Source organism: Lobosporangium transversale (genome assembly GCF_002105155.1).
Source record: "Lobosporangium transversale strain NRRL 3116 chromosome Unknown BCR41scaffold_60, whole genome shotgun sequence".
Lineage (NCBI taxonomy): Eukaryota > Fungi > Mortierellomycota > Mortierellomycetes > Mortierellales > Mortierellaceae > Lobosporangium > Lobosporangium transversale.
In genome coordinates this window covers 37,909-61,301 of record NW_019029038.1, presented here as the reverse complement: position 1 = coordinate 61,301, position 23,393 = coordinate 37,909, and the positions used below count along the sequence as shown (strand labels likewise).

The following is a 23,393-nucleotide window of genomic DNA, read 5'->3' as shown; positions in this document are numbered from 1 at the left end:
TAGGACACCTGTCGGATTGTCGTGCTAATTGCCACGACCGAGTCCTTAAGGATCGTTCATCTCACAAATGTCTATTACCTTGCCTATGACGGTACCTTATTCAGAGCGCAACATCGACGATTATACACACATTCTCTCTCTCGTTCTTTTTTTATCCCTTCCTCATTTTAAAAAGTTAACCACAGGTATTCCTGTCAACGTTCCATAAAAAAGAAAAAGCTGCACTAAACCACAAAATTATTAAACAAAACAATGCTTCCCATCTTTTACAAAAAAATGTTCTTTTCCGTTTCGATTTGTATGACAATTTGCCACAGCAATTCTGAAAAGGAAATGACCATGCAAGATGTCGTGAGCAAATATAAAAAATCATCAAATAAAGAAAGCTGAGCATGCCATGTTAATAATCAAAATCCGCATGGACTAAACTGTATCAACAGTTGTCCTTACGCGTTCCATGTATTTCCTTTCAGGTACATCTCTCCTCTTTTTTACACTCGTCTATTTGCATAAGATACACTGAAATGAATAGTCTAGGTGTCTGTCTGTCTTTATCTTTTCCACTCTGAAAGGTCATTCTGAACCATAAAAGTTGAGCGAGCTAAATACGCTTGGATTGACATTTATTTTCCATGCATGAGCAACAATGAAGACGCAAATCAGGGAGACATGCGGGGAATAAGAGAGAGCAAGAAGGAGTGGAAAAAAGAATAAAGGTGATGAATGACTGACCACCAACCACTGCCAGATCAAAAGAGTTGGTTGCTCTTTATTATTATTTTACCACCCCTTTCTCTCCCTCCTTAACAAGATCTACCCCTTTCTTGTCTCTCCCCTTTCCTTCTCCACATGTGCCCATGCTTCAAGGGCTCCTGCTTTTCTGTGGATATGCACTCGTTTACTATGCCATGCTGTACTCTTTTTTTTTTTTTTTTTTTTTTTTTTAAAGTTCTTGAGAGGTGTTGTACATAGGAAATAGTATGGAAATGGCTATCGATTATAAATAAAAGCTGTCGTTCCAAGCGAACACGAACATCATTGCGAGATTTTAATTTTAAACTCTGGCTTGAACATATTCATTGAAGTAAAGTATAGCCATCATTTTTTGTATCATTACTCTATCCACCAATTGTAAATACAGGGTATAAAAAAATAAAAATAAAAAAAAAAAACTACCACTTGCATTCTCATTGTCCAGATCCAGATGACAAGGACGAGTCCGTTGTAGATAAAGAAGATACCCTGGTCCTTTTTTTCTTTCCTAATAATTCTATGGCGCCATTATCGTGGAAAGCTCCAAGCTCTGATGTGTGGAACCAGCCATCTTTATCCAGCACTGAAGCCGTTGCATTCGGTTTTTTGTAGTAACCCTTCATCACATTTGGCCCACGAATCAAAATCTATCAAAAAAGTTGCATAAATGTTAAAAAAGACCTATGGGTCATTTTTTACAAAGTCTAAAAGCAATATGAAATTAAAGACATTGTTTTCTCCCCACCTCGCCGCGTGGATAGGGTGCATCAGAGCTGGTGTATCCGCCCTCAACATAGTCGATCAGTTTGATTTCGTTGCAGCCTACAGGTCCGCCAAGAGTAGGAGCACTTGAGTAGTCATAAATGTTGCTGCAACATGTCAGGCCCGATGTCTCTGTTCTGCCATATGTACTAATAACATGAATGCCTAAGGCGGCCCTGATATAATCAAGTGTTTCCTGCTGCGTAGGATCTTTTTAAGAATGTTTTTTTTTTTTTTTTTTTTTTTTAGATTATTTGTATCATAAAAAAAAAAAGGAAAGTAAAAGCAAAAGCAAATTTCATGAAACTTACTTGTAGTAACCATCATCCTAACTTTCCCTCCAAGTTTGCCTCTGATCTCTGTTAATTTAACAAAGTCCCATAGACTGGTGGTAGTGATACGACCTGCCCGAAGCAAGGCTAACTTAGCTGCATATGCTCGGTTAAATAGAAATCCCTTTCCGTATGTCAACTGTAGTGCTTGATGAATCTTTTCAAGCGTTATAGGTGCGCTATGTTACAAGGAGAAGGAAAAAAACGCAGTTGCTTACTAAGCAAATACCATCCGGATTGCATAATTAGGAGAAGAAGAAGAAAAAAAAAAAAAAAAAAAAAAAAAAAAAAGCATTACCTAGCAAAAATTGTGGGCATGGAGGCCTGCGCCTCATGAAGAACATTCTTCATAAGGCCTGACGGGAAAATCTGGGAACCTCCCGTCAAAATGATGGCACTTGATAGCCAAATGGCAATGACATCCCCATGGGAGAAATGAGAGAGTAGACGATCTTTGCTAGTAAACTTTTTGCCTGCAGGAAGCGACGCCGAGAATGCAGCCATGGCTGCCACCAAGTTTGAGTGCGTGAGCACGACACCTTTTGACAGCTTATTTTGGACATTCAACATCAGAGAGAATAGACAAAGTCAGACCAAAGCTACAATGCATAAAATCAAGTTTGCATTATGTTTACAAAACTACAACTTACTGAGTTCGACTTGGTGTTAAAGTTGATCATTGCAATATCATCAGGAGCTTTGAAACCATGAATGATAAAATGACATCAATAGTTTAACACATATTTTCTCACGATGCGTGACATTTTTCCTTAAAAAAAATATAGGGAAATCGTTACCGGGCTTGATAGGCTCCAATGGGTCCAAGGATCCATTATACTCCAGGGAGGAAAATTTTGTGATTTTAACACCATAATGAGTTGCTAACTTAATTTGCTCGGCAGAGATGTATATGCCGGCGACAATAATGGTTTTAACACTCGGGCATTCCTTTAATACATGTAGTAACGAAGGGAGAGCCTTTTGAGAGACAATGATGGCTTTGAGCTTTGTTTGGCTGACAACCTCGATCAAGAGATCAATATTTTTCAAATCATGGATAGGAACTGCCACAAAGCTGTATCGATAGAAGGCCTGTTGAGCAATGAAGGATTCTGATATCAAAAACACCAGATTTTAGTGTTGGATATGACCTACTAATACAGTCGTTTCTTTTTTCTTTTCTTTTCTTTTCTTTTTTTTGTTACCTTGTGAATAAGGAGCCATAATACCGACAGGTGTCTCTGTTTTAGGCTTTAGACCTGTCAATGAAACGAATCCTGATCCGAATCCACTGATCCTCCTCTCGGCTTGTTCTTTTAAAGAGCCAAAAAGAGTAAGCATATATTTATTACTCAAAACATTAACTCTGATCCAAGCGAGGCTGATGACAAGAAAGAAGACATAAAAGTACGTACCATATGTATTCTAAAATAATAAATAAAATAAATAATTTAGATTGATGAAGATGTAAAAAAAAAACACTCAAAACATCTTTCCTCTCAATGTCTTAATATTACATTCACAAGATAAAACTGGTTCTGGAGCAAGAAAGTTAATGACACTGCAGAGGGATCAATGGCTCGTCCTGCCTGCCAGACATCGTATAAGGTATTGATCCTACTTTCATTAGGCAGCTTCAATAACGGTGCTGTGTGAGATATAAATTTAGATCGATAGATGACAGACTCGCCTTCGTTTCGAATGAGAGTAGGGGTGGACTGTTGTTGCAGGACAAGAGGATGGACGTCAGGTTCACTCTTATTGAATTGAATGTATGCCAGAAAAAGTGTAATGGCAGCAATTAACACGGTCGTAAGCGCATCAACCTCCATGCTTGAGAAAAGAAAAGGAATTCAATTGTGAGAAAAAAACATAAAATGACAGACACTGTATGTGAGAGAGTGAAAGAGAGAAAGAGAAAGGAATGAGCAAAAAGGATCGAATGTCCGACTTTGCTTGTTTTACAATGGAGGTCGCAATGTATACGCAAAGACGCAAAAAGAAAAAATATATATGTAGAAGAGTGACAGAGATGCCCGAAGAACCATGTCTGGTGCAGAAACATATAGACAAGAGCGGCTAATCAAACAGAGCGGATATCATTCCTTCCCTAAAACTTCAACCATATCAAATGCCTAGGTAAAGACACAGAACGCGTCCAATTTCATTTACGCTCGAACGCAATTGGATTTGATGTAAATCGTTGATTCAGTTCTGTATCGGGGAATGCCCAGTGACCAACACGTGCACTGATATTCTCTAACCTTTCAAAGTCCGTTTAATGAGTTATGTAATGACATGTCCTCAGTCAACGGTCGTCTATGTAGGCCATTCCATACCAATTTCTTCGAAACTACAGAACTTCAGAACAGACATGTTTCCCAATGGAGGCCTACTGCAGTTGATTGTATGGGACCCTTACTCGTTGGGAAAATAGCGTTTATTAATATAAAAAGTTTGCTAATCGTAGAACAAAGTTCATTCTGAGTATCTAAAACTGCATTCAGTTTATTGCTGTGTCCGTCATTATCACTCACGTTTTTGGAGGTGCTTAAGAGCTTGCTACAAAGGAGAAGCATGGGGTGAATAACCAATTTAATGTCTTGCCATTATTAACCCTTTTAAGTCAGATTCTATCTTTATGACAGAAACGCCTGTAGCAATAATAATAATGGCCTTAACAGTAGATAATCGCAGCTCTCTGATAACCATTATTTTCAGCCATCATCCAATCTTTTTAATTGGAGAAAATCCGGTGAGAACAGACACGATACTACTCAGTTAAGGTTGAAAAACATGGCGCAAAAAAATCTACACCATAGGCTATAGCTCCGCCTCGAAAAGAGTATCTAGTCCCGCCAGCCACATGCCAAAGTATTAAGAATGATTGGTATCCGCCTAGGCCTTTACTGTCGATACTGCCATTAATATTGAACTCTGTGTTCTGTTCGAAGTACTCGGGGGTCTGGACGAATCCTTTCCGAAAGAGCAACCGAACAAAATGAGGTTGTCGAGCATTGTCAAGAACCTATTTTGGTTGTCTTCCGAGGAAAACTTCTGTACATCTGCACCATGCCATTATTTGATAGATAATTCAAATAGAGAGTTAGTGAGTGTTTATTGTTCCTAAGATAATGGACTTTAGACTGTTCTGGATATTGTAAGTTTTGATACCGGATCAATACATTTGTCTTCAGCAGCAATGCATCCATCTTTGATGCTTTTTAGAAAGAAGATGCTGCCTGTCTATATGTGTGAGTGCTGTTGCATATTACACCTAAATATATATTGACAGCACATATACACAATGTCGTGCTCCGTCCTGACCAAATAAGAAATTTTGATCATCTCTGGTACCACACCAGGGTGGCAACTGTTGGACACTTAACAGTACGCATAGTTGCTCGGTGAGGTTGCTCTCCACTAAGCAAAGGATATGCGCTCTGTCTGCCAAAATGTCTGTTCGAAGGGCAATAAAATAATTGCATAAAGGAAATGGTTATTGCACAGCCATCGAATAACAGGCTTGGAAATGCACCACAGGGTACTGGTTATGGTAGGGTCTGCAGGGAATGACGGCCTTTTGTCGACAATTGAAGGATGCCTGTACACCAATAGTGCTCTCCATGTACTGGACTTTGAGTGGGGGTATGCAAATAGGTTTGGTTTCCTTCTTGTTTGCCTTTTCACATCTACCCATAGCAAATCACGGATATTTTACAGTTGTCGCTTGTCTATTCGACGTTATTACTTAGCATCATAGTATGCGGCAGCCCGAAGTCCGAACTATCTTTCCCAAGCAGGGCATTGTTGATTGGTATGCCAAATGAAGAATAAAATACAAAAGTAGCATTTTCCAGATGATTTTTAATGATTTTACTTTTCATATCTGCTTCAGGAGAAGGCTTGCTCCACGAAACTGCTGTCGTGGCATCTAGGGGCATGGACTTTGATATAAGCAAGTCAAAGGCAAGGGAGCAAAAAATTGATGTTTCCGATTTTCACCTCCATGACCAGCCTGCAATAAAAACAAACCTGTTTCAATAAGGAATCGAACTGAAAAAAAAGTATACGCAATAATGATATGTGATGACGGGAGCTTAATTTATGTCAAGTTTGATCAGTGTCTACAAAGACGGCTCCTAAGTGATAAAAGAGAAAGGTAAGCTGATAGATGATCTCAACTTATTTTTGCGTATTAGTATATCATCGGTGAATGGCAAGACATCATCTTTGTTATGAAGACATTGTATCTTCTCAAAAATCCCCTGTGTTGTGATATTACTCGGCGCTGGAGAAGCTCTCTGCTCCCTCTGGTACCTTAGAAGACACCGGATAGAAGGTACACTACCCTGGCTTTCATCTCAGTGAGATGTTTGCATCTTTGAGATCATGTTGGCTAAAAGTAGCTGTCTAACGGGGTCTTTAATAGCAGCAACCTTCCTCCGTTGAAGTTCGATAACATCTGTCATCTTGGTATTACATCATTCTTGGTGCTGATCAAGGCTTCGATGTGTGCTTTTTGATAGTGTGGGAGAAGTTGTTCAACATTGCCCGGATCGGCTTCTTCTCACAATCCGAGTGTAATAAGTACTTGTCGATAGCGGATGTCCCAGTACAGACCGGGCTGATAAAGTATGGCTTGTTGGAGATTGATGTAGCTATGGGCCGACCAGTAGATTCCAAAATCTCTTTGAAATGTTTGATGGAGCATTTACGAGAGGAGAAGGAGAGGACGATGGTTTGTTCTTACTATTGAGGCAATAACATTGATTATCTTTTAATATCTTCTGTCAATGAAGCGGATGGGGAAGGCCTAGTTATATATCCCCACAATAGGAAAAGCAGAGAAATATCTTATTAGTATAGTAGTGACATTTCTTAATAAATAAAAGATTTAGAAACGCTTTTTACGGCTCGCTTCAATAGTTTTACTTCGTGACTCTAGGATTAACTCCCTTGGAGTTACAGTCACCAGAGAGCGCTACGCTTATCCTGTGGACCTCGGGAGCATAAAGTTGAACTGTCTTGATTAATTTTCCGTTGTTGATGCCCTGAATAGTAACACCAACAGAACTGAGTGAAAAGAATTAATCTGAAACAAGGATCAATGAAAGTTATGAAACTGACGAGAAACCCTCATTATGGGTCACACGCAAAAGAAAAAAAGCACAATGCAGCAAGCACATGTTCAGTTCAAGAAGAGCAAGAATTAAACGCTATTTTCAGGAAGAAGTGTTATCAGGGGTCCTCACAGACTGAGCCAGGGTGTCTCTTGGAATAGATTTGTTAGGTTTGGCTTTTATCATACGAAAGCACTAACTTGTGGAAATCACCATGACGGACCTAAAAAACTGACTTCCTAAGAGGGAGACTGACAGCATGTGGTTCTGAGGATAGGATGAGTAGGTCTGCCTGAAGTACCGTTGTTGCCTAAAAAAAGCTTTTTTTTTAACTTCCTTTAAAAAAGAGACTCATTGGTACCGCCAATTGAGTGAGGAGAACACTCTTTGACCATGCCTATGCTTTGTATAAAATATACATACTGCTTTCCACAGCTGTGAAGGACAATGAATCACAAACAAATACTTCAATTACTGCGTCCGCAGGACAATAGAACTAAAAGATGGTTGTGCGGTGTGTACTTATTGTGTACATGTACGTGCGTGTGATTTCAATGATTTGTCTAAACTGCGGTATCACATGACCGCCGCAGTTAACCAAGGATTTGAGACAAAAACCAAAGAAGGGTCAAGCCCAAAGCAGCCTATAAAGAAGTTGATGCACTTCGCTTGAATTAGATCCTCATTCCTTCATTCAATCACACTGAACAACCAATATTTATTGGTTTACTGCCCGTATAATCAGATTTATCGCCCAAACAGTCAAAACTCTTAAGCTTAATACAATATCATGCCAGGAAGAGGTGGCAAATCAGGACGAGGAGGCGATAAAGGAAAACGAGGCGGCCACTTTAACTCACAGTCTTCTCGAGGTGGAGCACGAGGAAGCAAAAACTCAAGGCGAGGCTACAATACTGAATGTGCTGATCTCTATGACGATGATAACGACGACTATCTTTCTCTCGTTGGCCGTATGTGCTTCACTTGAATAGCCTAAGAAAAAATCCTTTTTTATTTTATTTTTATTATTATTATTGTGATGTCCCCGCTCAGTAATAGATCTACTCGATCTTTCGATACCCTGTAACTCTCTTATTATTGTTGACATTCGATCTTTTCTCTGTGGGCGGATCAATCTTTCGAATTTGTTTTTGCAAATGTCTTTCTAGGGAATCATCAACATCAACAGAGACAACGCTCAACAGAGGAGGAGATTTATAGCCGTATTCAACGGGCTAAGGCCGGTCGCAAAGGTGGAAATGAAGGAATATTACAGTCAACATCTGGAAACCGAGAAGGGCTCGGCTTTATTGGATTCCGTCCAGTACCAAAACAAAATGGAAATGGCAAAAAATCAAAGCACCATTTCTGGCCACCACCTTCTGACTACAAAAGCAATGATATCCGTAACAACAGGACTTTCAACAGTCGAGGGGAGTCCTCGAAGGGTGCTAGCCAGTATAGTAAACCAAGGAGCGTCGTTTTCAACAGAGCTACCTCACTCACGGACCCAACTGTACTACGTCAGGATGAGGATTATAATCAGAACCAGGATCAGGATCAGGATCAGGATCAGTGTCAAAAGCAAGAGAATAATGAGAGTGATCAACGCAGCGAATATGAATCGGAAATCGATAGCAGTGATGATCTGATCAACCGAGAGGTTGATGAAGGTAAATCAGCCTTATTGAGTTCAAATTAATAGAAACAGTAGCAAAAAAAAAAAAAAAAAAAAAAAAAAAAACCGTACTTAGCGAATCAGAACTATTTTCTGACGCTCCTTTTCTTTTCCCCCTCATAATGAAATGTTTGCTAGATGAATCTGATGAAGAATTTTTAATGCAGCAATTTAATTGGATTGAGGAAGATAATGAACACGAGATTGGTAATGGGGCAAGTTCAAAGACAGATGCTCAGGAGCATCATAAACAGCAACAGAAACAGCAACAGCAACAGCGGATTGAAGCCCAGCAAGCCGTTGCAGACATTCTTGGTGAATATATGGAGCCACTTGCGATTTCAGCTTTGGATGTAACCATGACACAATCCGAAGAACTGATACAAGCGATAGAGGCAGAAGGGAATATCAAAGTGCATGCGGATGAAATTGAAAACTTATCCGAATCTATTTCGGAAACTACCTACGAGGCTCAAGTCCAAGCTGAAGTGGTAGGGGTGGCTTCCAGCAAGCTGGAAACCGTACAGGATGGAGCATTGTTGGAATCATGTACACAAGCAGTCGAAGTGAAAGTCACATCAACTTTCAGCGATGGAGTCCATAAAGGTAATAATAGCAACAGTAACAACAAAGTCAAAAACAAGGAAGCTTTAGCAAATATGGAAACCATTGCGTCCTCAGACCCGCGGGTAACGCCAATCACAGAAAAACCAAAGAAGAAAGCGCACCGATCAAAGCGCGGTGGTAGAAACCAAAAAGAGAGACAGTTGAATAAGCAGATGATTGTAGGGAATGATGATGATGGCCCAATGATGCTGGAGGGATTGAGCGAAGATGAGAAGGAGGAGGATGACATGTCGGCAATCCAGGACTATATTGCGGTAAAAAAAAAAAAAAAAAAAAAAAAAAAAAAGGCCATCTCGTTTTGTAACGTTGGTTTATCATTTTACATCCTTGATTTCTCCCTTGCCAAGTCTAGGGCCTAATGTAAGTTTTTTCTCTTCCTACGCCAACCGGACTCCAAATAGAATACCAAAGATGCAGAAAGCTTAGGCCAATTGGAGTCATTGCTCGGCGCCTTGAAGGGGCTTCACACAGGCAGAAATGGACATTCAAAAGACATAGGCGGCTTGGAACCGGATGACTCCGATTATGAGCAACAGGTATCCGGCGGATTTGATACTGAACAGGATGATGACTGCGACTTCGATGAAGATGAGCTTGATTATGATTTTGAGCAAGATTATGAGGACAATATCCGTACTACCAAGAAGCTAGACTTCAGGAAAGGGGGCGTCTCTATTATGAGTGATAAGCGTCAGAGGCGCAAAGTAGATGACCTACTTCGTGATGAACTAGAAAATATTCTGCCACTTTGGCGATCTGGAGCCATCCAGGACGGTGATGGCGCTAGCAGGCGATTCGCGTCGAGAGCAAAAGGATATGACATTTATGACTCAGATGATGACTTTTTATTGGCAAGCTCCGTGGCTGGTGGCAAGCAAAAAAAGAAGAAGAATAGTAACAAAAAGAAGGAGCCTCATGGTGGCAGCTTTGAAACTCTTATGGATCTTAATCGGTAAGCGAAGAAAAAAAAAAAAAAAAAAAAAAAAAAAAAAAGTGAATATGTAAATTTTAACATGTATTATTATCATTTTTAGGCAAATTGAGCACTTTGTCAAAGACCGTAGTAGTGACAATCTGCATCTGCCTCCCATGCCCAAACCTCTTCGTCGTAAGATCCATCTGCTGTGTAATCATTACAATCTGAAGTCTGAAAGCGTTGGCTCTGGCAAGCGCCGTTACCCGATCCTGATCAAGACTGATCGCACCAAAATGCCTATCAACCCTGTCAATGTTAACAAGCTTTTGAACCAATCTGAGAATGAGTTGAAGGCACTTTCTATTCAATTCCAAGGCAGTAATAGTCGCAAAAGTGGCTATGAGCATGGTAATGGGAACAATGGGAACAGTGGAGGAGGCAGAGGAGGTCAAGGTGGCTACAAGGACAACCGAAATAACAAAAAAGGACGTAATAGCGGATCTAGCATGGCAGTCCCCGGATCAATCGTTGGTGCTTCAGCATCTGCTATTTCTGTTGATAATGTGGGCCATCGCATGCTGTCAAAGCTGGGGTAAGTTTTTTGTAAAAAAAAAAAAAAAAAAAAAAAAAAAGACAAAATAAAGGTGTTAATATGTTACTTTTGTCTCAAATAGGTGGACCCCTGGAGTCGGTTTGGGTGCGACAGGTGAGGGCATCACACAACCCATCGAAGCGATCATCCGTGCCAAGAACCGAGGCCTCGGACATGAATAGCATATTTGGTATTCATATACTGAAGCTGCAAAGTTTTCTGTATACCTTTTTGCTTTCAATATATCAATGAATAACAAACCCTTAAGTAATCAAAAAGACTTCAATAAAAAAATTTTCTTAGGACCTGATCAACCTCATCTCATTCCTCCGTTCTGTACATCATTCATTCTTTAATCCTTTTCCATAGAGCTTTCAACAGGTATGAAAGGACATTTATATAGCACACATGTGCAAAGCCTTAACATTATCTTGCTTTTTATTTTTTATTGTTGTAACCGCAAACGATGAATATAATGAATCGCTACTCTCAATATACGATGTGGATTATTCTTTTTCTTTCTGATGCAACCTTCTCTGTTATTGAAGCAACGTCTTGAAGTGGCCAAAAATGAAGCCAAAAAGTGTACAAAAAAGAACTAAAATCCTATTTTTATGTTTTATTGATAATTAGATTGCTGGACTTTTTTTTCTTTGTATATCTCATAAACTATTAAGGCTTCATGATAAGTACTAAATAGCATGAATTCAGGAATCTTCAACGAATAAAAAATAATTGTAAAACCATGCTGTTCTGATTTATTACTCTCTGCTCAGTGATAAGGAATACGGAAGATAATTGTAATTGCTACATTTGTTCAGTTATGATTCTCATCAAGTGAGAGTGCCTAAGGAGGACAGAATAGAGGCAGGACAGCATTGGTCATTTTGCTTTAAAAAAGAATAGAAAAAAAAGATAAACAAATCATCGAATGGCACTCACATGCGCTCAATGACCATATTCCTCTCCTCTTCAATGGTGATAGGAACGCTGAAATCAACCACTTGCATGTCTATGTCCATATCATCCTCCTTTTTGGATTTAAGTAAAGGTGATTTCAGAATAGATGTGCGATCAGTTTCTGAGGTGAATATGCCATTACGTCGATAGAGAAGCAGACTTCTTTTTCAGCGCACCATAGAAGACAACAAGGGAACAACGGATACGGTGGGATTTCTATCGAGGGCTTGTGATTGACCATATAGACGTGTGACATTCTCTTTGCCATCCATTAAAGGAACAAATCCTAACCGTGAAGTTCCTGTTTGTTGTAAGCAAAATTATTTGATGAATTTAGTCTAGTATCCCGTCAACTTAGAAAAACGCAGCCCTATATTGCCTTACCAAAGCGCGCCGCTAGTGTCTCTTCTATCATCATGATGCTATCAAGGAACAAAATTAAATCAACATTCTTTGTATCAAACGTGCCAAGCGTATTAGATTATGGTGTCCTGTCAATACCTTACCTGACCAGTGCATCATCTCTAGAAGCCACTGAGCGGAAACAGAGCTATCATGAAAACCCGGGCTTTTATAAGCAAGCCCCGATACTTGCATATTTTAAATTGAACAAAGGAGATTCAGTTTCCATTAGATGAGAGGACAACAAACCTTGGCATGGCAGGAAGCCAGCTTCAGCAGAGTTGACATGGTGGAGATACTGGACAACTCAATTTTGTCTAACCCTGAGTTTTTCGAGCGCATCACTTGATAGTAGGATGTTAGTAAATTTTCGCATTCTGAAGATCTTCTGACTTGGATATTCGATGCGAGCCAAATGTACTAATTGATGAGCAAGTGATAAAAAAGTTACACCATCATCAAAACCTAGGGATCCCAACTGTGACAACATGGTTCCTAGTGGATACAAATCTACATTTGTTGAACCATGCCTGTTGCAACTCTTCTAGAGACTTTTGTTTACGCTCCTGATCTTCTACGCTAAAAAATTGCTTTTGAATAGTATGTGCAGCAACCAACTGAGACGTCTTCGAAATTCCTTCGACTTCATCCTGCAGAATTACCATGTCGAAAGCGCTGGATTTTAATCACAAGATTATTGAGTATTACTGTTAGTAATTTGCTTCTTTAATTGGAGCAATTATACAATTAAACCCAATTGACATACTCAATGAAAGGTACTTTTCGCACCAAGCCTCGCGTTGTTTCACCCTGGTCCATTTCATTCTTGTTGAGCCTGCATGGAGTGCCAATATTGATGCGAGTGTAAGTTGCCCAGCAACAACAGGTTGCATTAAGCGCTTGGATGCAGTCCTTGTATTGAATGAAAATGTCATTTCCATCTGTGGATTCAAGGACTATAATAGTGGTATATTAGTGCATATGAGATGCTGCTGTCTACCTACAATGGCGTCAGTATTGGGGTGAGTCCTGTGCAATTTGGCTTACTCGGTGCAACGTGGTTGATAGTTTTCTTATCCAATCGATCCAGATCAAAGAGTAGAATCCCATTCTTTGCAGTGCTGAGCACAGTTGCTAAATACCGTATCATAGTAGCAATCGCTTAATCTTACGGCTCCATATCGCAAATGTAAAAGAGTATATTGGGTGCATACACTGGATACTGCCTGAACACTTTTCCGTCGGCTGTCGTATCGAGTAGAGTGGGTTCCTTGCTGCAGTCTCACCATGGTTCCAGAAAGCATGCCTGCGGTTTGTATTCCATAGTCTATGTTAGCGACACGATGTCAGGTGCCATATATCTCGATGGATTCCAGTTTACCTTTTGCTTGAGGCAATACTAGCTACAAGTGCTGGGATTGCGGTGTCATAGCTATTGTTGACCACTAAAACATGAGCAGTTTGTCTCATCCTGTTATTCTGCATAATAGTGCTACCCCCGCTTTCATTCTTATCGGTAATTGAGACGGCACTATTTTTTTTTTTTTTTTTTTTTGATCAGTTAAAAATAAATGGATTGTATTATGTTTTTTAATTCGCTGCTTCACCATCATTATATTTAAAGCGTAATTACCTCAGTAAAAGTGCTAGCTTGAGCTTTCGATATACACTTCTAGGTACAATGTGGTCTATTATCAGCTGGTTAGCCGTTGTCTTTGAAGTTTTCAGCTTCATACTTTGCCAATTGATTAACCTAAATTATCCACGATCGCTTGGCTTGTATTCCATGCCGACATGCTCTCTAATGAAAATAAGTACTTGGTCAGCTATAGAAGCTCGAGGGTGGAAACATTTGAAATCTGTTTACTATTATTTAACATCAACCTACTATTAATGATAGTAGCAAACCGGTCCGGGATTCCCGCTGGTCCTTGATCTGCTACTCGGAAGATATTGTTAACCTCAAAATGAACACCGTGCACATATGTCTCTGTCTCCTTTGGGCCAGTCCGCGATATTCTTCCTACAATCTGGACAGTTTCGCCTAAAGAGACTGTTTCTGCTAAGTCATCTACGTCGAGATTGATATTCGAAAACATTCTTTTTAATCACTATTTGTTTGCCTAAAAAATAGCATGTAAGCTAAGCATCATATTACCCTTCAAAAGTGTCGTGATTTGGTTGGTAAAGCATCCCCCAGACTCCTTAGCGCCTAGGCAGTCAAGAGAAATGGTTTGGTGCCCTATTCGAAAAAGGAAAGTCAATAGGAAATTGAAGGCAAAGGCGATAGTTATTAAACATAGTTAGCTGGTTTTATACTGCTGCTGCGAGGCACTAATCAAATGAACCTGAAACTTAAAAAAAAAGGCTTACTAATATATACACGATCAGGTACTGACTCGGGCATTGTTTTACCACAATGGCTGCAAGCGAGGTCAATCTGTAATAGGGTCGCACTATAGGGTTGCAAAATGAGTTACGCATCATTTAATGGACTGGTTTATTCTCAGTGAAATTTTCTTTATAATTGGTTACTTTGTTCCTGTCTCCATGAAACCATCATCCGCCGTTCGTTTGATAACGCGATATTCTTTGGAATAAGGAGAATAATGAAGATGGTTCCTGTTGTTGCATTTTGGATTCTGACACTTGAAAGTTTGTGAAAATCTAAAAAAAAATTGGGCGAAGTCAATAATAATTGGCAGGTAGTCCATACTACAATGCATTAGTATGGTTACGCACAGACCATCTGCATGTAACAAACTTACATTACATACTCCACAAGGAATATGGACGTTATGATGCCAGTGACTGCGACAAACCCATTAAAGCTATTGTTGTCGTATCCAATATTATCGCGGGTCTGTTCTAAAGCAGTCGTAATGCTGGATAAGTTACATCTAATCAAAAGAAGATAAGTGGACAAAAAAAAGTAAGCTAAATATTACTCGTCAACAATAGTCAAGAACAAAAAAAAAAAGCATACTTCTGAAAAGCTTTAGGGAGGTGCTCGAGGCGCATGCACAAATGTACTTGCTCAGACAAGAGTGGATAGTTATCCCCGAGTATTTGTTGTAGGATTTGCCAACAGATTAAATGAAAAATAGGCTCGATAGAATCCGGGTCAGTTAAAAAGTCATTTCCAAGACTGGAACAAAAGTCTAAAAGCTCTATAGGATCAATCTTCAATCTGATAACAAATCGGGAGATCGTCGCCCCTAGCTATATATCCGCCACATAGAAATAGGATGTTATTTCAAGCTTTTGATGGTTTATTTTGAGATGAGGGCTTTATCTATATTCATGTGTACCTCTGCTTTAGTTTTTACAGACTCAACTATGGCCCTTCGAATGTCGGACATGTGGAATTGAGTAAGATCTATGAAACCATTTCTTCAACATTAAATCATGCATACTTTGAAGAGGGTAAAAAAAAAAGCATAAAGGTCTAGGACATTTTCTACTAACACAACTTGACTCTTTCCTGCAATGGTAATTGTTCCGGATTTGGTGGCAGGACATGCTTATCAGCTGGATGGATGCGACTTGGGTGGTATCGTTTCTTTTAAGAATAAAATACATAAAAGTAACAAAAAGAAGCATACGCTTTAGCTCTTAGAGCTTTTTATATTTATTTTTTTAGCAGGTGAAACGGTGGAATTGTACCTGTTCGTATCGCTTGCGGACTTTTACTGCCGAAGGATGAGTGCATAAGAAGCGTTCTCGGAGTGAAGTTATTGAAGCTTGAATATTTGGCACCACTGGTGTTACAGCCGCATCAGTTATAGGAGTGGTTGAGAATATAGAACTATTATCTGTATTCACTACTGTGTTGCTTCCCGAGCCATTGACCAAGAAAAGCTCTTGCTGATATTCTAGATTGAGTAAGTCGAAGTGATCTCTGTCAGAGTCCATAGTTCCTGGCAATCAGAGTATAGAGTATAGGAATGTAAGGATGGTTACAAAAGAAAAATTCAAGGTTTGCAAGAATGAAAAAGGAATATGTTTTGAAAAAGCTGCACAATTCGAATCAGTTTGCTTTATTTTAGACCATCCTCACATGATATAACATGATCATGAGTATGGATGCTAGACGATAATGATGATGACAATGACAGTATTGAGTCACCTAAAACAGAAGTGTTGGTGAATGTTGGCTGAATGTCCTTAGCATTTGATGCGTTTGATAGATACAAGGAAGGCGCGGTTCGAAATGATTGAGAATCAAAGTCATTGGAATCCATAGACTGTGGTGATGGTGGGGATTCAAGGGGCAGTGTAAATCTATTCTCTCTAGATTCGTTTTGGGCTTTTGTTATTCCCATTTGTACATGGTCTTGCCAGTTTTCCAAAGAAGCGGGGGTAGGCGAAGATCTTTCCATCGAATAGAATGATGTTACTGATGAGGTGGAGGGGCTTGAGGAAGAAGAAACAGAGACCCATGGATCCACCAAACCTCCAGCTCGCGAGAATGTAGGCGAGGGATTATTAAACGTAGCGCCTCTCGAGGTGTTAAAGATTGTGGATACATTGAGGGGAGAAGAACATGAGGGCTGGTCCCTCATGTCTTCTCCACGCTCAAACTGCCGATGATCCATAGCCCGGCCTAGTGAGGACGTAGCGAAGTCAGGAATGCGACGATTGTGTTGATGATGATGCAACAGCTTTGGTGATGTAAGTCGTACAGAGTTGGTCTTTGTCTGACCTGTCTTAGATCGATCCTCTCCACGACCAAACCAGCCTTCATCATCCTCTAGTTCATCCGAGCTAGAAACACCTGACCCAAACGGATTAGGATACTTATTAATTTGGCGCTTAGGCTGTCTTGAAGTTACTGCATCATTGTCATCACTCGAATCAGTCGTCTGCGTGTCATTATCATCCATTCCTTGCCGCAGGGACTCTTTCATAATTGAAGCGCTGTGGACATTCATCATACTGACAGGGACCATTTCAGTAGCGCTATTAACCATATCAGGATCGGCCTCCATCATATCTAGTTCTTCTGTAATTTGATGAATACCCTTGACTTCAAACTTCTTTTCTCGTTGTATCAGAGCCTTTTCATTCTGTCCCCGAATTTCCTTGATAAGTGTGATAGGTTTCGAGAGGATATGGTATAGCCGTGTTGCAGTCCCTTGAGTGTGAGCCCAGTTGTAAATCATCATAAAGAGCCAGGAGGAACTTGGTGAGCGGCGTGGGATAGACTTCGTATGAGCTAAAGTTCGTGAGAGATGTAACACTGCTTCTGTCAGATCCTCATTGCGAGGAATCGCTAGTGCGACTTCATTGCTTCGTTCGCTGTTATCGATCTGGTTTAAAGAATCATATGGTGACGATGAGTGTTCTTGCTGCTGTTGTTGCTGCTGACCATTCTGTTCGTGATCGTCCTGGTATTTACCGACGCTCCGGTCAATATTATTGGGAGGTCGAGTCTGTCGAAGCTGTCCACTCGCAAGTGAAACTCTGACGAGAGGAATTGCTTTGGTCTGGTGTTGAGATTCGAATCTGGATGGCATGATCTGATTCCACTTTTATTTTTTTGTTTAATGCCAAGCGTTACTTGTCTTTGTTTTGTGGAAAGAGAGTGCGACAAAAAAGACTAAAGGGGGGTTGGATTTGTGGTGATGGGATACTGAAATACGTATTTAAAATATGTGGAAAGTCAAAAAAAATAGAAATGCAATGACATTAGAATGAGAATGAGTGAAAATGTGAGGACAAAGAACAAAAAAAGTGGAGAATTAAATAACAGAAGTAAAGCATACACCACAAATGTGAATTTTAAAAACTTTTTTTTATTCAGCGACAATGACAATGCATAGAAAGGCTAATTTCTTTGTAGCACAAATAAAGTAAATCACAATTATTACAATAAAAAGCGGAGCAAGAAGCATAGCAAAGTAAAAAAAAAGCATGGCATTTTGCATGGCCCATTTCTTTGTTGTGCGGATGTGTTCCAGCTTAGCCCAGTGGTTCCAGCTTAATATTGATGGGGAAGAGAAATGGTAGTCTCGTGCTATCCATGAATAAAATAAAAGTGTGGGGCAGCAGAAAGCCAGAAGCTTGTCTGGTTGGTCAGGGACACAAAGCCGTGAGTGCTGCGGTGGGTCAGATGCTCTGCTATATTGCTGTTTTGCAAAAGAGACATTGACAAGGAAAGAATCATTGTCGTCATTATGGGCATGAAGGGAACAAAGACTTTGTGCATACATCACGCAAAAGGGGGGACTATAAAAATAAGAAACGTTCTTTGTCCCTTTTCCTTTGCAACCTCTCATTCACTTCTCATTCACTCATTCATTATTTATTCTTCATCTTTTTACACACCATTGTTACACACTATCCTTGCCACTTACTCACTTCACATACAAGACATTCGCAGTCACCTCAGCCTTGGTTACCGTAGTTGATACTTGCCCGTCCCTCTCCCCAACCCATCTTCGCCCAAACTGCCTTACTCTCTCTTCTTGCTCCTTCCTTCATTTTCCTTTCCTTCCATCCATTCATCCTCCTTGTGCTTTTGACTCTTCAATACTCTCGTCCTGCAAAATAAAATCTTACATTTGTCATACATTCATAACTACATCTTTATTAAAATGTCGTCAACATCCAATACCAACAAAAATTCACACCGCTCTCGGGCATCACCAGCATTTTATTTTCCAGATACTGCAGACTATCATGAACCGGGCTTCTCATCCACAGGCTCACCTAGGCTACAAATACTGAGTGGCACAGGGTCACCTTGCGGTGAAGGCAAGTTCTCTTTTATGAAAAGAAAGAACAAGAAGGTGTCGCACAACCCATGACTTGCCATGAGTGATACTTCAAACTAACCGTTTAAACTTTACTGTTTAAACATGTTTGTTGCAATATGTTCTATTGCTTGACTACAAAAGGCTCATGGATTTCTCTCTCTGCTAAGGAGCTTCTTGAAGAAGATTACTCTGAGATTGAGTACTCTGATATGGATGGTGAGGACGACATGATCTACGATACACCCCCTTATTATCATTATGAAGATGAACACTCACATCAACAGCATCCATATCCATACCAGTATCGTCATCAGCAACAACAACTCCAACATCAGCAGCAACAGCAGCCGCCATCACAATCCCATCCGCAACAGATACACCAGGGCAGGTCCTTCGCCTTTACTGCGAAAGGAGATTACACAAGCTTCCCCTCTTCATCATCCGCATCGTCGTCACATCATTCCTTACAGGAGCAAGAGCAAGTAGAAGAAGCACTTCGCGCAAGGTAATGTTTGTCATTGCTCTTTTTATTTAAACTTGCGATGCGACCAGTCAAAAAAAAAAAAAATACACAAACATGCACACACACAATGGAGAGAAGAAAGTGGGTCAGCAGACTGATAAGGCATTAAAGGGAGAACAGGGTTTGAGCGTTGTTGTAATCGTAGACGGGACATATGAAAAAAAGGATCTGTGTAACTAGCCGGTTCTTGCGGGAAGGGAGATCTTATCAAAAACGAAAAAAAAAAAAAAAAAAAAAAAAAAAAAAAGACGAACTGCGCGATGTTTATCATCATTTGTGCTTTGTTTATACTTTATCATCACTCTTCACTGTTATTATACTTCTGATTGAGGTTGAGGGGTACAATGCGAATGACAATGAGATTGGCAGGGGGAAAGGGGTATAAGTGTTGGGGCTAGAGTGGTCAGATACTAATGAAAGGTCAGATATCCTACATTCACGTTTACGCATTCCAGAGATGCTCATAAAGTTCATCTTTTTTGCTTCTTCAGGATTATTGGTTTCCCTTTTCTCTCTCCTTGGACAGTAATGTGTGGTGCAATTTATGTTTCGATGTTGTCTATTTTGGACGAAACACCACACTTTATCGACAAAAAATCTAACCTTGCATCGCATGACATTCCTCATATCATCGACGCGCTGAATGCATTGCTTCATTGTTTATGTTGTACCAACAGCCTGTCAACTTTACTAGCTGCAGGTCCCAGGCCTAGCTTCAAGCAACGGCGACGACGTCCTCAAAAGATATATACTGTTGACACTCGCTCTCAGCGCTCTTCGCCCCTCGTGCCTGCATCTCCTACCCATCTGTATTACTCGACTACAACTTCGCCTCATCTACGACCCTCTAACCCAGAGTCCATCCTAGGTGACTTGTCTCCAAATTACTTTCACGGGTCCTTCACCCCATGTTCCTCAAGAGAATATGATAGTACTTCCTCCGATTCAGAGGCAACACGCAAACAAAAGGCTTCCTACCGCCGACGAGGAATACTGCTTGCTGAACAATATACACGTGATCATTACTATGAGATCGAGTCAACAACCCTCAACAGTAATGACCCATCCTCACCAACGGCACCCTTTTCAGGCAGTACCACGCCTCTTCGGTCGCCACCACAATGCCAGGCAAACACATCTAAACCTCTGCCTTCCGATGCTGTCGCTAACAATGTTCTTCAGGGCCCTTCTTCGTTGCGTGCTAAAGAATTTGCGTCATGGAGTGTCAAGGCACGGTCGATATTGGATCGTACTTCTAAGGAGCAATCGTTCAATCTAGGCGAAGGATGCGCCCCTTCATCTTCATCCTCATGGTCATCTTCACCACATACTTCACCATCAGCATCTGGGTCGTCAACTCCAGTAAGGATAAGGCGGAGACGTTGTCCTATTCCTGAACCTCACCAAGGATTCTTTTCTAGAGCATTGGATCAACGTTCATTGGCCTCGCATGTCTCAGTATCAAGGCTCGGCATGGGTGGAACGCTCTACCCTCCTATCCATGTGGGTCTCCACACAGGAATGCTAATTCGTGGGTCATCACCCTTACGACCCTCTGGAGGACCATCGCCGCCGTCTTTTACACCCAACTCCCCGACACAGCAGCACGCCAACAGTTTCAGCAGTGGTTCAGGCATTAATAACGAGAGTTGCCATGAAGATGATGTCGAATGTTGGCGGACAAGTCCAGGTTCTGATGACAAGGAAAACAGGCGTTGGTATAGGCAGGAGTTAGGACTAAATCTTTGGCAGACAACGCTAGGAGCGGCAGCGCTTTTAGGGACAGGGTTTGGATCAGGGTAAGCTGTACATTTTATTTGGTATTTTGCGTTGAAATGACGTGCAGGAGGATGTTTGTAGTAATCGTATATTGTGTTCGTTCTTTTATTATTATTCGATTAGGATGATCAAGAAGGTCCATAATAACAACGTGCAATTACATTCCAAAGAATTGAGCAGAGAAAACACCGAGATTGCTGTATAGAGTCGAGAACAAAAAAAAAAAAAAAAAAAAAAAAAAAGATATCTCAATAAAAACAGAAACATTTAATTCTATTTACGAATGATGGTTATATTTAAAAAGGGAGTACTGATGCTGGTAATAAGGGCTATGCCGCATTTTCGGGATGGTCATGTCTTCGAATGGTTGGGTTTAAGGAGCTTTGGTCATCATCATATCGGCAGATGATTCCTGTAAGACCTACTTCACCTTCCATATCTTGACAACCATAAACTGATGAAGGTTGTTGTGAGTGCTGCTGTTGAATGCCTCCAGAGCTAATGCCACCATGTTCGCCGCCGTTATTCCCTCCAATGCCAGCGCCACCTCTTCCAGAAACATTAGATCCAGTTGAGACTATGCCGCCGGTTGCGTCTGGTGAGATCGCAGTACTAACGCCTGTGGCGCCGGCACTTTGATGATTATCGTGAGCTGCACGCCTCCGTGCGATCCTTTCTTTCAAGCGGGCAGCAATGACTTCGCGTCTTTTCCAGAAGTGCCTACATAAAAAAAAAAAAAAAAAAAAGTAAAATAAAATTAGAGGGATAACAAGGGGGCAGGGGAAAGCTCGGGTTAACATAGATTCCTTGCTGAGGAAGCTGGGGAAAGAGAATAGTATGCAGAATTTACCCATAAAGTAAAACAAGTAGGACACCCATCCAACAGGCCCAGCTCGCAACAGCAAGACCCATGGTAGCCTTCTCTAATTGACAAACGGTTGTGATAGTCCGAGTACTCTTTCCATTCACTGCCAAGATACCTTGCAACCCTGTCAGTTTTCCACAATCAACCCCAATGGAATCGATGACCAAGCCGATGAGGGCCAAGAACCATAATCCGCAAAAGACCATGCAGACAATTAAATCTCCTCCGATCCTCGCTCGACTGGTTCTTCGGAAATGTCGGTTTGTAAAAGGCCAAAATAAGGGTTTCTTCAACAAAACATCCATTAAATAAATGATGCTAAAAAATAAGGAGCAACAGGCGAGAGTGGCTGTGTAGACATAGAGTGTTGCTTGGATCGTCGGGAAAACGGTCTGGGTATGGAAATATGCCAAGACAGGGGTGATGGTTCCAAAGGCTGCCAAGGAGATCAAAGGCTGAACCACACGAAAAAAACTGATGTAGGAGAGTAAAGCTTTGGTCAAGAGGGTTTGTTGTTGACGTGAGGTTGATTTGGATCTTGATCTCGATTTTGAAATAGGAGTGTTTTCAGTATTTGCTCCAGTTCCTGTCACATCATTATCATTATTATTATTATTATTACTATCGTTGCTGTCACTGTTGCTGTTACTATTGTTGTCTGATGGGTTCCCTCTTGAAGTGAGTAAATTTGAGGTAGAGAAGACTCCTTCGATCCCTGTACTGGCTTCTGGAGGAGAGGTCACAGAATCATTACTGCTATCACTTGCGGTCGTTACTGTGAGCGTAACGGGTCGTTGGACGTCATTGACGGTGTTTCTGTCATGATTTCTGACTCCAGCTGCTACGGCTGCAGTTGGTTCTGTTCCTATTCCTTCACTTGTCATCTGAAGAGGGCAAGGGAAGTCAACGTGTTGTTGATTGGATATGTTTTCTTATTTTAATGGAGGGAGAAAAATGGAGACAGAAGGAGTGAGCTACTGGTCTGTGCTAGTTTGTCCTTGCTTCAATCGTGTCTAATAATTGAGTTAGTTAAACAGAGGTTGTGAAGGGAGGAGGGACAATAAGAGATTACAAGAGAAAATGAAGGTATCAAGGATAGTGAAGGCAAAAAGTTGAAAGAGAAGAAAGAGAAGAAAAAGTTCTGAGAGCAGGGATGGTGAAAGGAATGCGCGAAGGAAGTACTAAAAATGAGGGGTGGGTCAAAAAAGAGGTCAGGAGGTGCAGCAAACAGAAAGAAAAAGGGGTTTCGGGATAAAGATGTCAATTGTCAGCCAACAATTGCACATCCACAGAACAGACAATTTTAAACTAAACGGTCAA

At 40.7% G+C, this 23,393-nt stretch overlaps 5 protein-coding genes across 5 annotated transcripts; 2 read left to right on the top strand and 3 right to left on the bottom strand.

Annotated features, from left to right (window-relative positions):
- Positions 1–1,019: 1,019 nt before the first annotated feature.
- BCR41DRAFT_390099 (hypothetical protein) lies at positions 1,020–3,879 on the bottom strand. The gene is made up of 9 exons (XM_022028192.1): positions 3,365–3,879; positions 3,263–3,272; positions 3,053–3,160; positions 2,645–2,959; positions 2,498–2,544; positions 2,146–2,396; positions 1,827–2,026; positions 1,499–1,725; positions 1,020–1,400 (listed from the first exon to the last, which is right to left on the bottom strand). The coding sequence occupies exons 1-9, from the start codon at positions 3,677–3,679 to the stop codon at positions 1,188–1,190; spliced, it is 1,686 nt and encodes a 561-aa protein (XP_021876322.1). The 5' UTR covers positions 3,680–3,879; the 3' UTR covers positions 1,020–1,187.
- Positions 3,880–9,002: 5,123 nt separating this feature from the next.
- Positions 9,003–11,107, top strand: BCR41DRAFT_206667 (hypothetical protein). The gene is made up of 4 exons (XM_022019928.1): positions 9,003–9,254; positions 9,677–10,227; positions 10,310–10,783; positions 10,866–11,107. The coding sequence occupies exons 1-4, from the start codon at positions 9,240–9,242 to the stop codon at positions 10,963–10,965; spliced, it is 1,140 nt and encodes a 379-aa protein (XP_021876321.1). The 5' UTR covers positions 9,003–9,239; the 3' UTR covers positions 10,966–11,107.
- Positions 11,108–11,721: 614 nt separating this feature from the next.
- BCR41DRAFT_426073 (hypothetical protein) lies at positions 11,722–17,862 on the bottom strand (the record flags this gene model as incomplete). The annotated part of the gene is made up of 20 exons (XM_022030676.1): positions 16,197–17,862; positions 15,812–16,065; positions 15,614–15,707; positions 15,457–15,524; positions 15,132–15,367; positions 14,914–15,045; positions 14,681–14,812; positions 14,519–14,601; positions 14,304–14,387; positions 14,034–14,216; positions 13,527–13,590; positions 13,360–13,472; positions 13,193–13,279; positions 12,912–13,101; positions 12,660–12,820; positions 12,395–12,489; positions 12,250–12,293; positions 12,128–12,165; positions 11,920–12,044; positions 11,722–11,814 (listed from the first exon to the last, which is right to left on the bottom strand). Exons 1-20 carry the CDS (start codon positions 17,662–17,664, stop codon positions 11,722–11,724), a joined length of 3,744 nt encoding a protein of 1,247 aa, XP_021876320.1. The 5' UTR covers positions 17,665–17,862.
- A 557-nt stretch (positions 17,863–18,419) lies between these two features.
- BCR41DRAFT_363084 (hypothetical protein) lies at positions 18,420–21,422 on the top strand. The gene is made up of 4 exons (XM_022025836.1): positions 18,420–18,904; positions 19,048–19,411; positions 20,107–21,228; positions 21,332–21,422. Exons 1-4 carry the CDS (start codon positions 18,745–18,747, stop codon positions 21,411–21,413), a joined length of 1,728 nt encoding a protein of 575 aa, XP_021876319.1. The 5' UTR covers positions 18,420–18,744; the 3' UTR covers positions 21,414–21,422.
- A 31-nt stretch (positions 21,423–21,453) lies between these two features.
- Positions 21,454–23,330, bottom strand: BCR41DRAFT_426071 (hypothetical protein). Its single transcript, XM_022030675.1, has 2 exons — positions 22,059–23,330; positions 21,454–21,928 (listed from the first exon to the last, which is right to left on the bottom strand). Exons 1-2 carry the CDS (start codon positions 22,955–22,957, stop codon positions 21,538–21,540), a joined length of 1,290 nt encoding a protein of 429 aa, XP_021876318.1. The 5' UTR covers positions 22,958–23,330; the 3' UTR covers positions 21,454–21,537.
- Between the last annotated feature and the right edge of the window lie 63 nt (positions 23,331–23,393).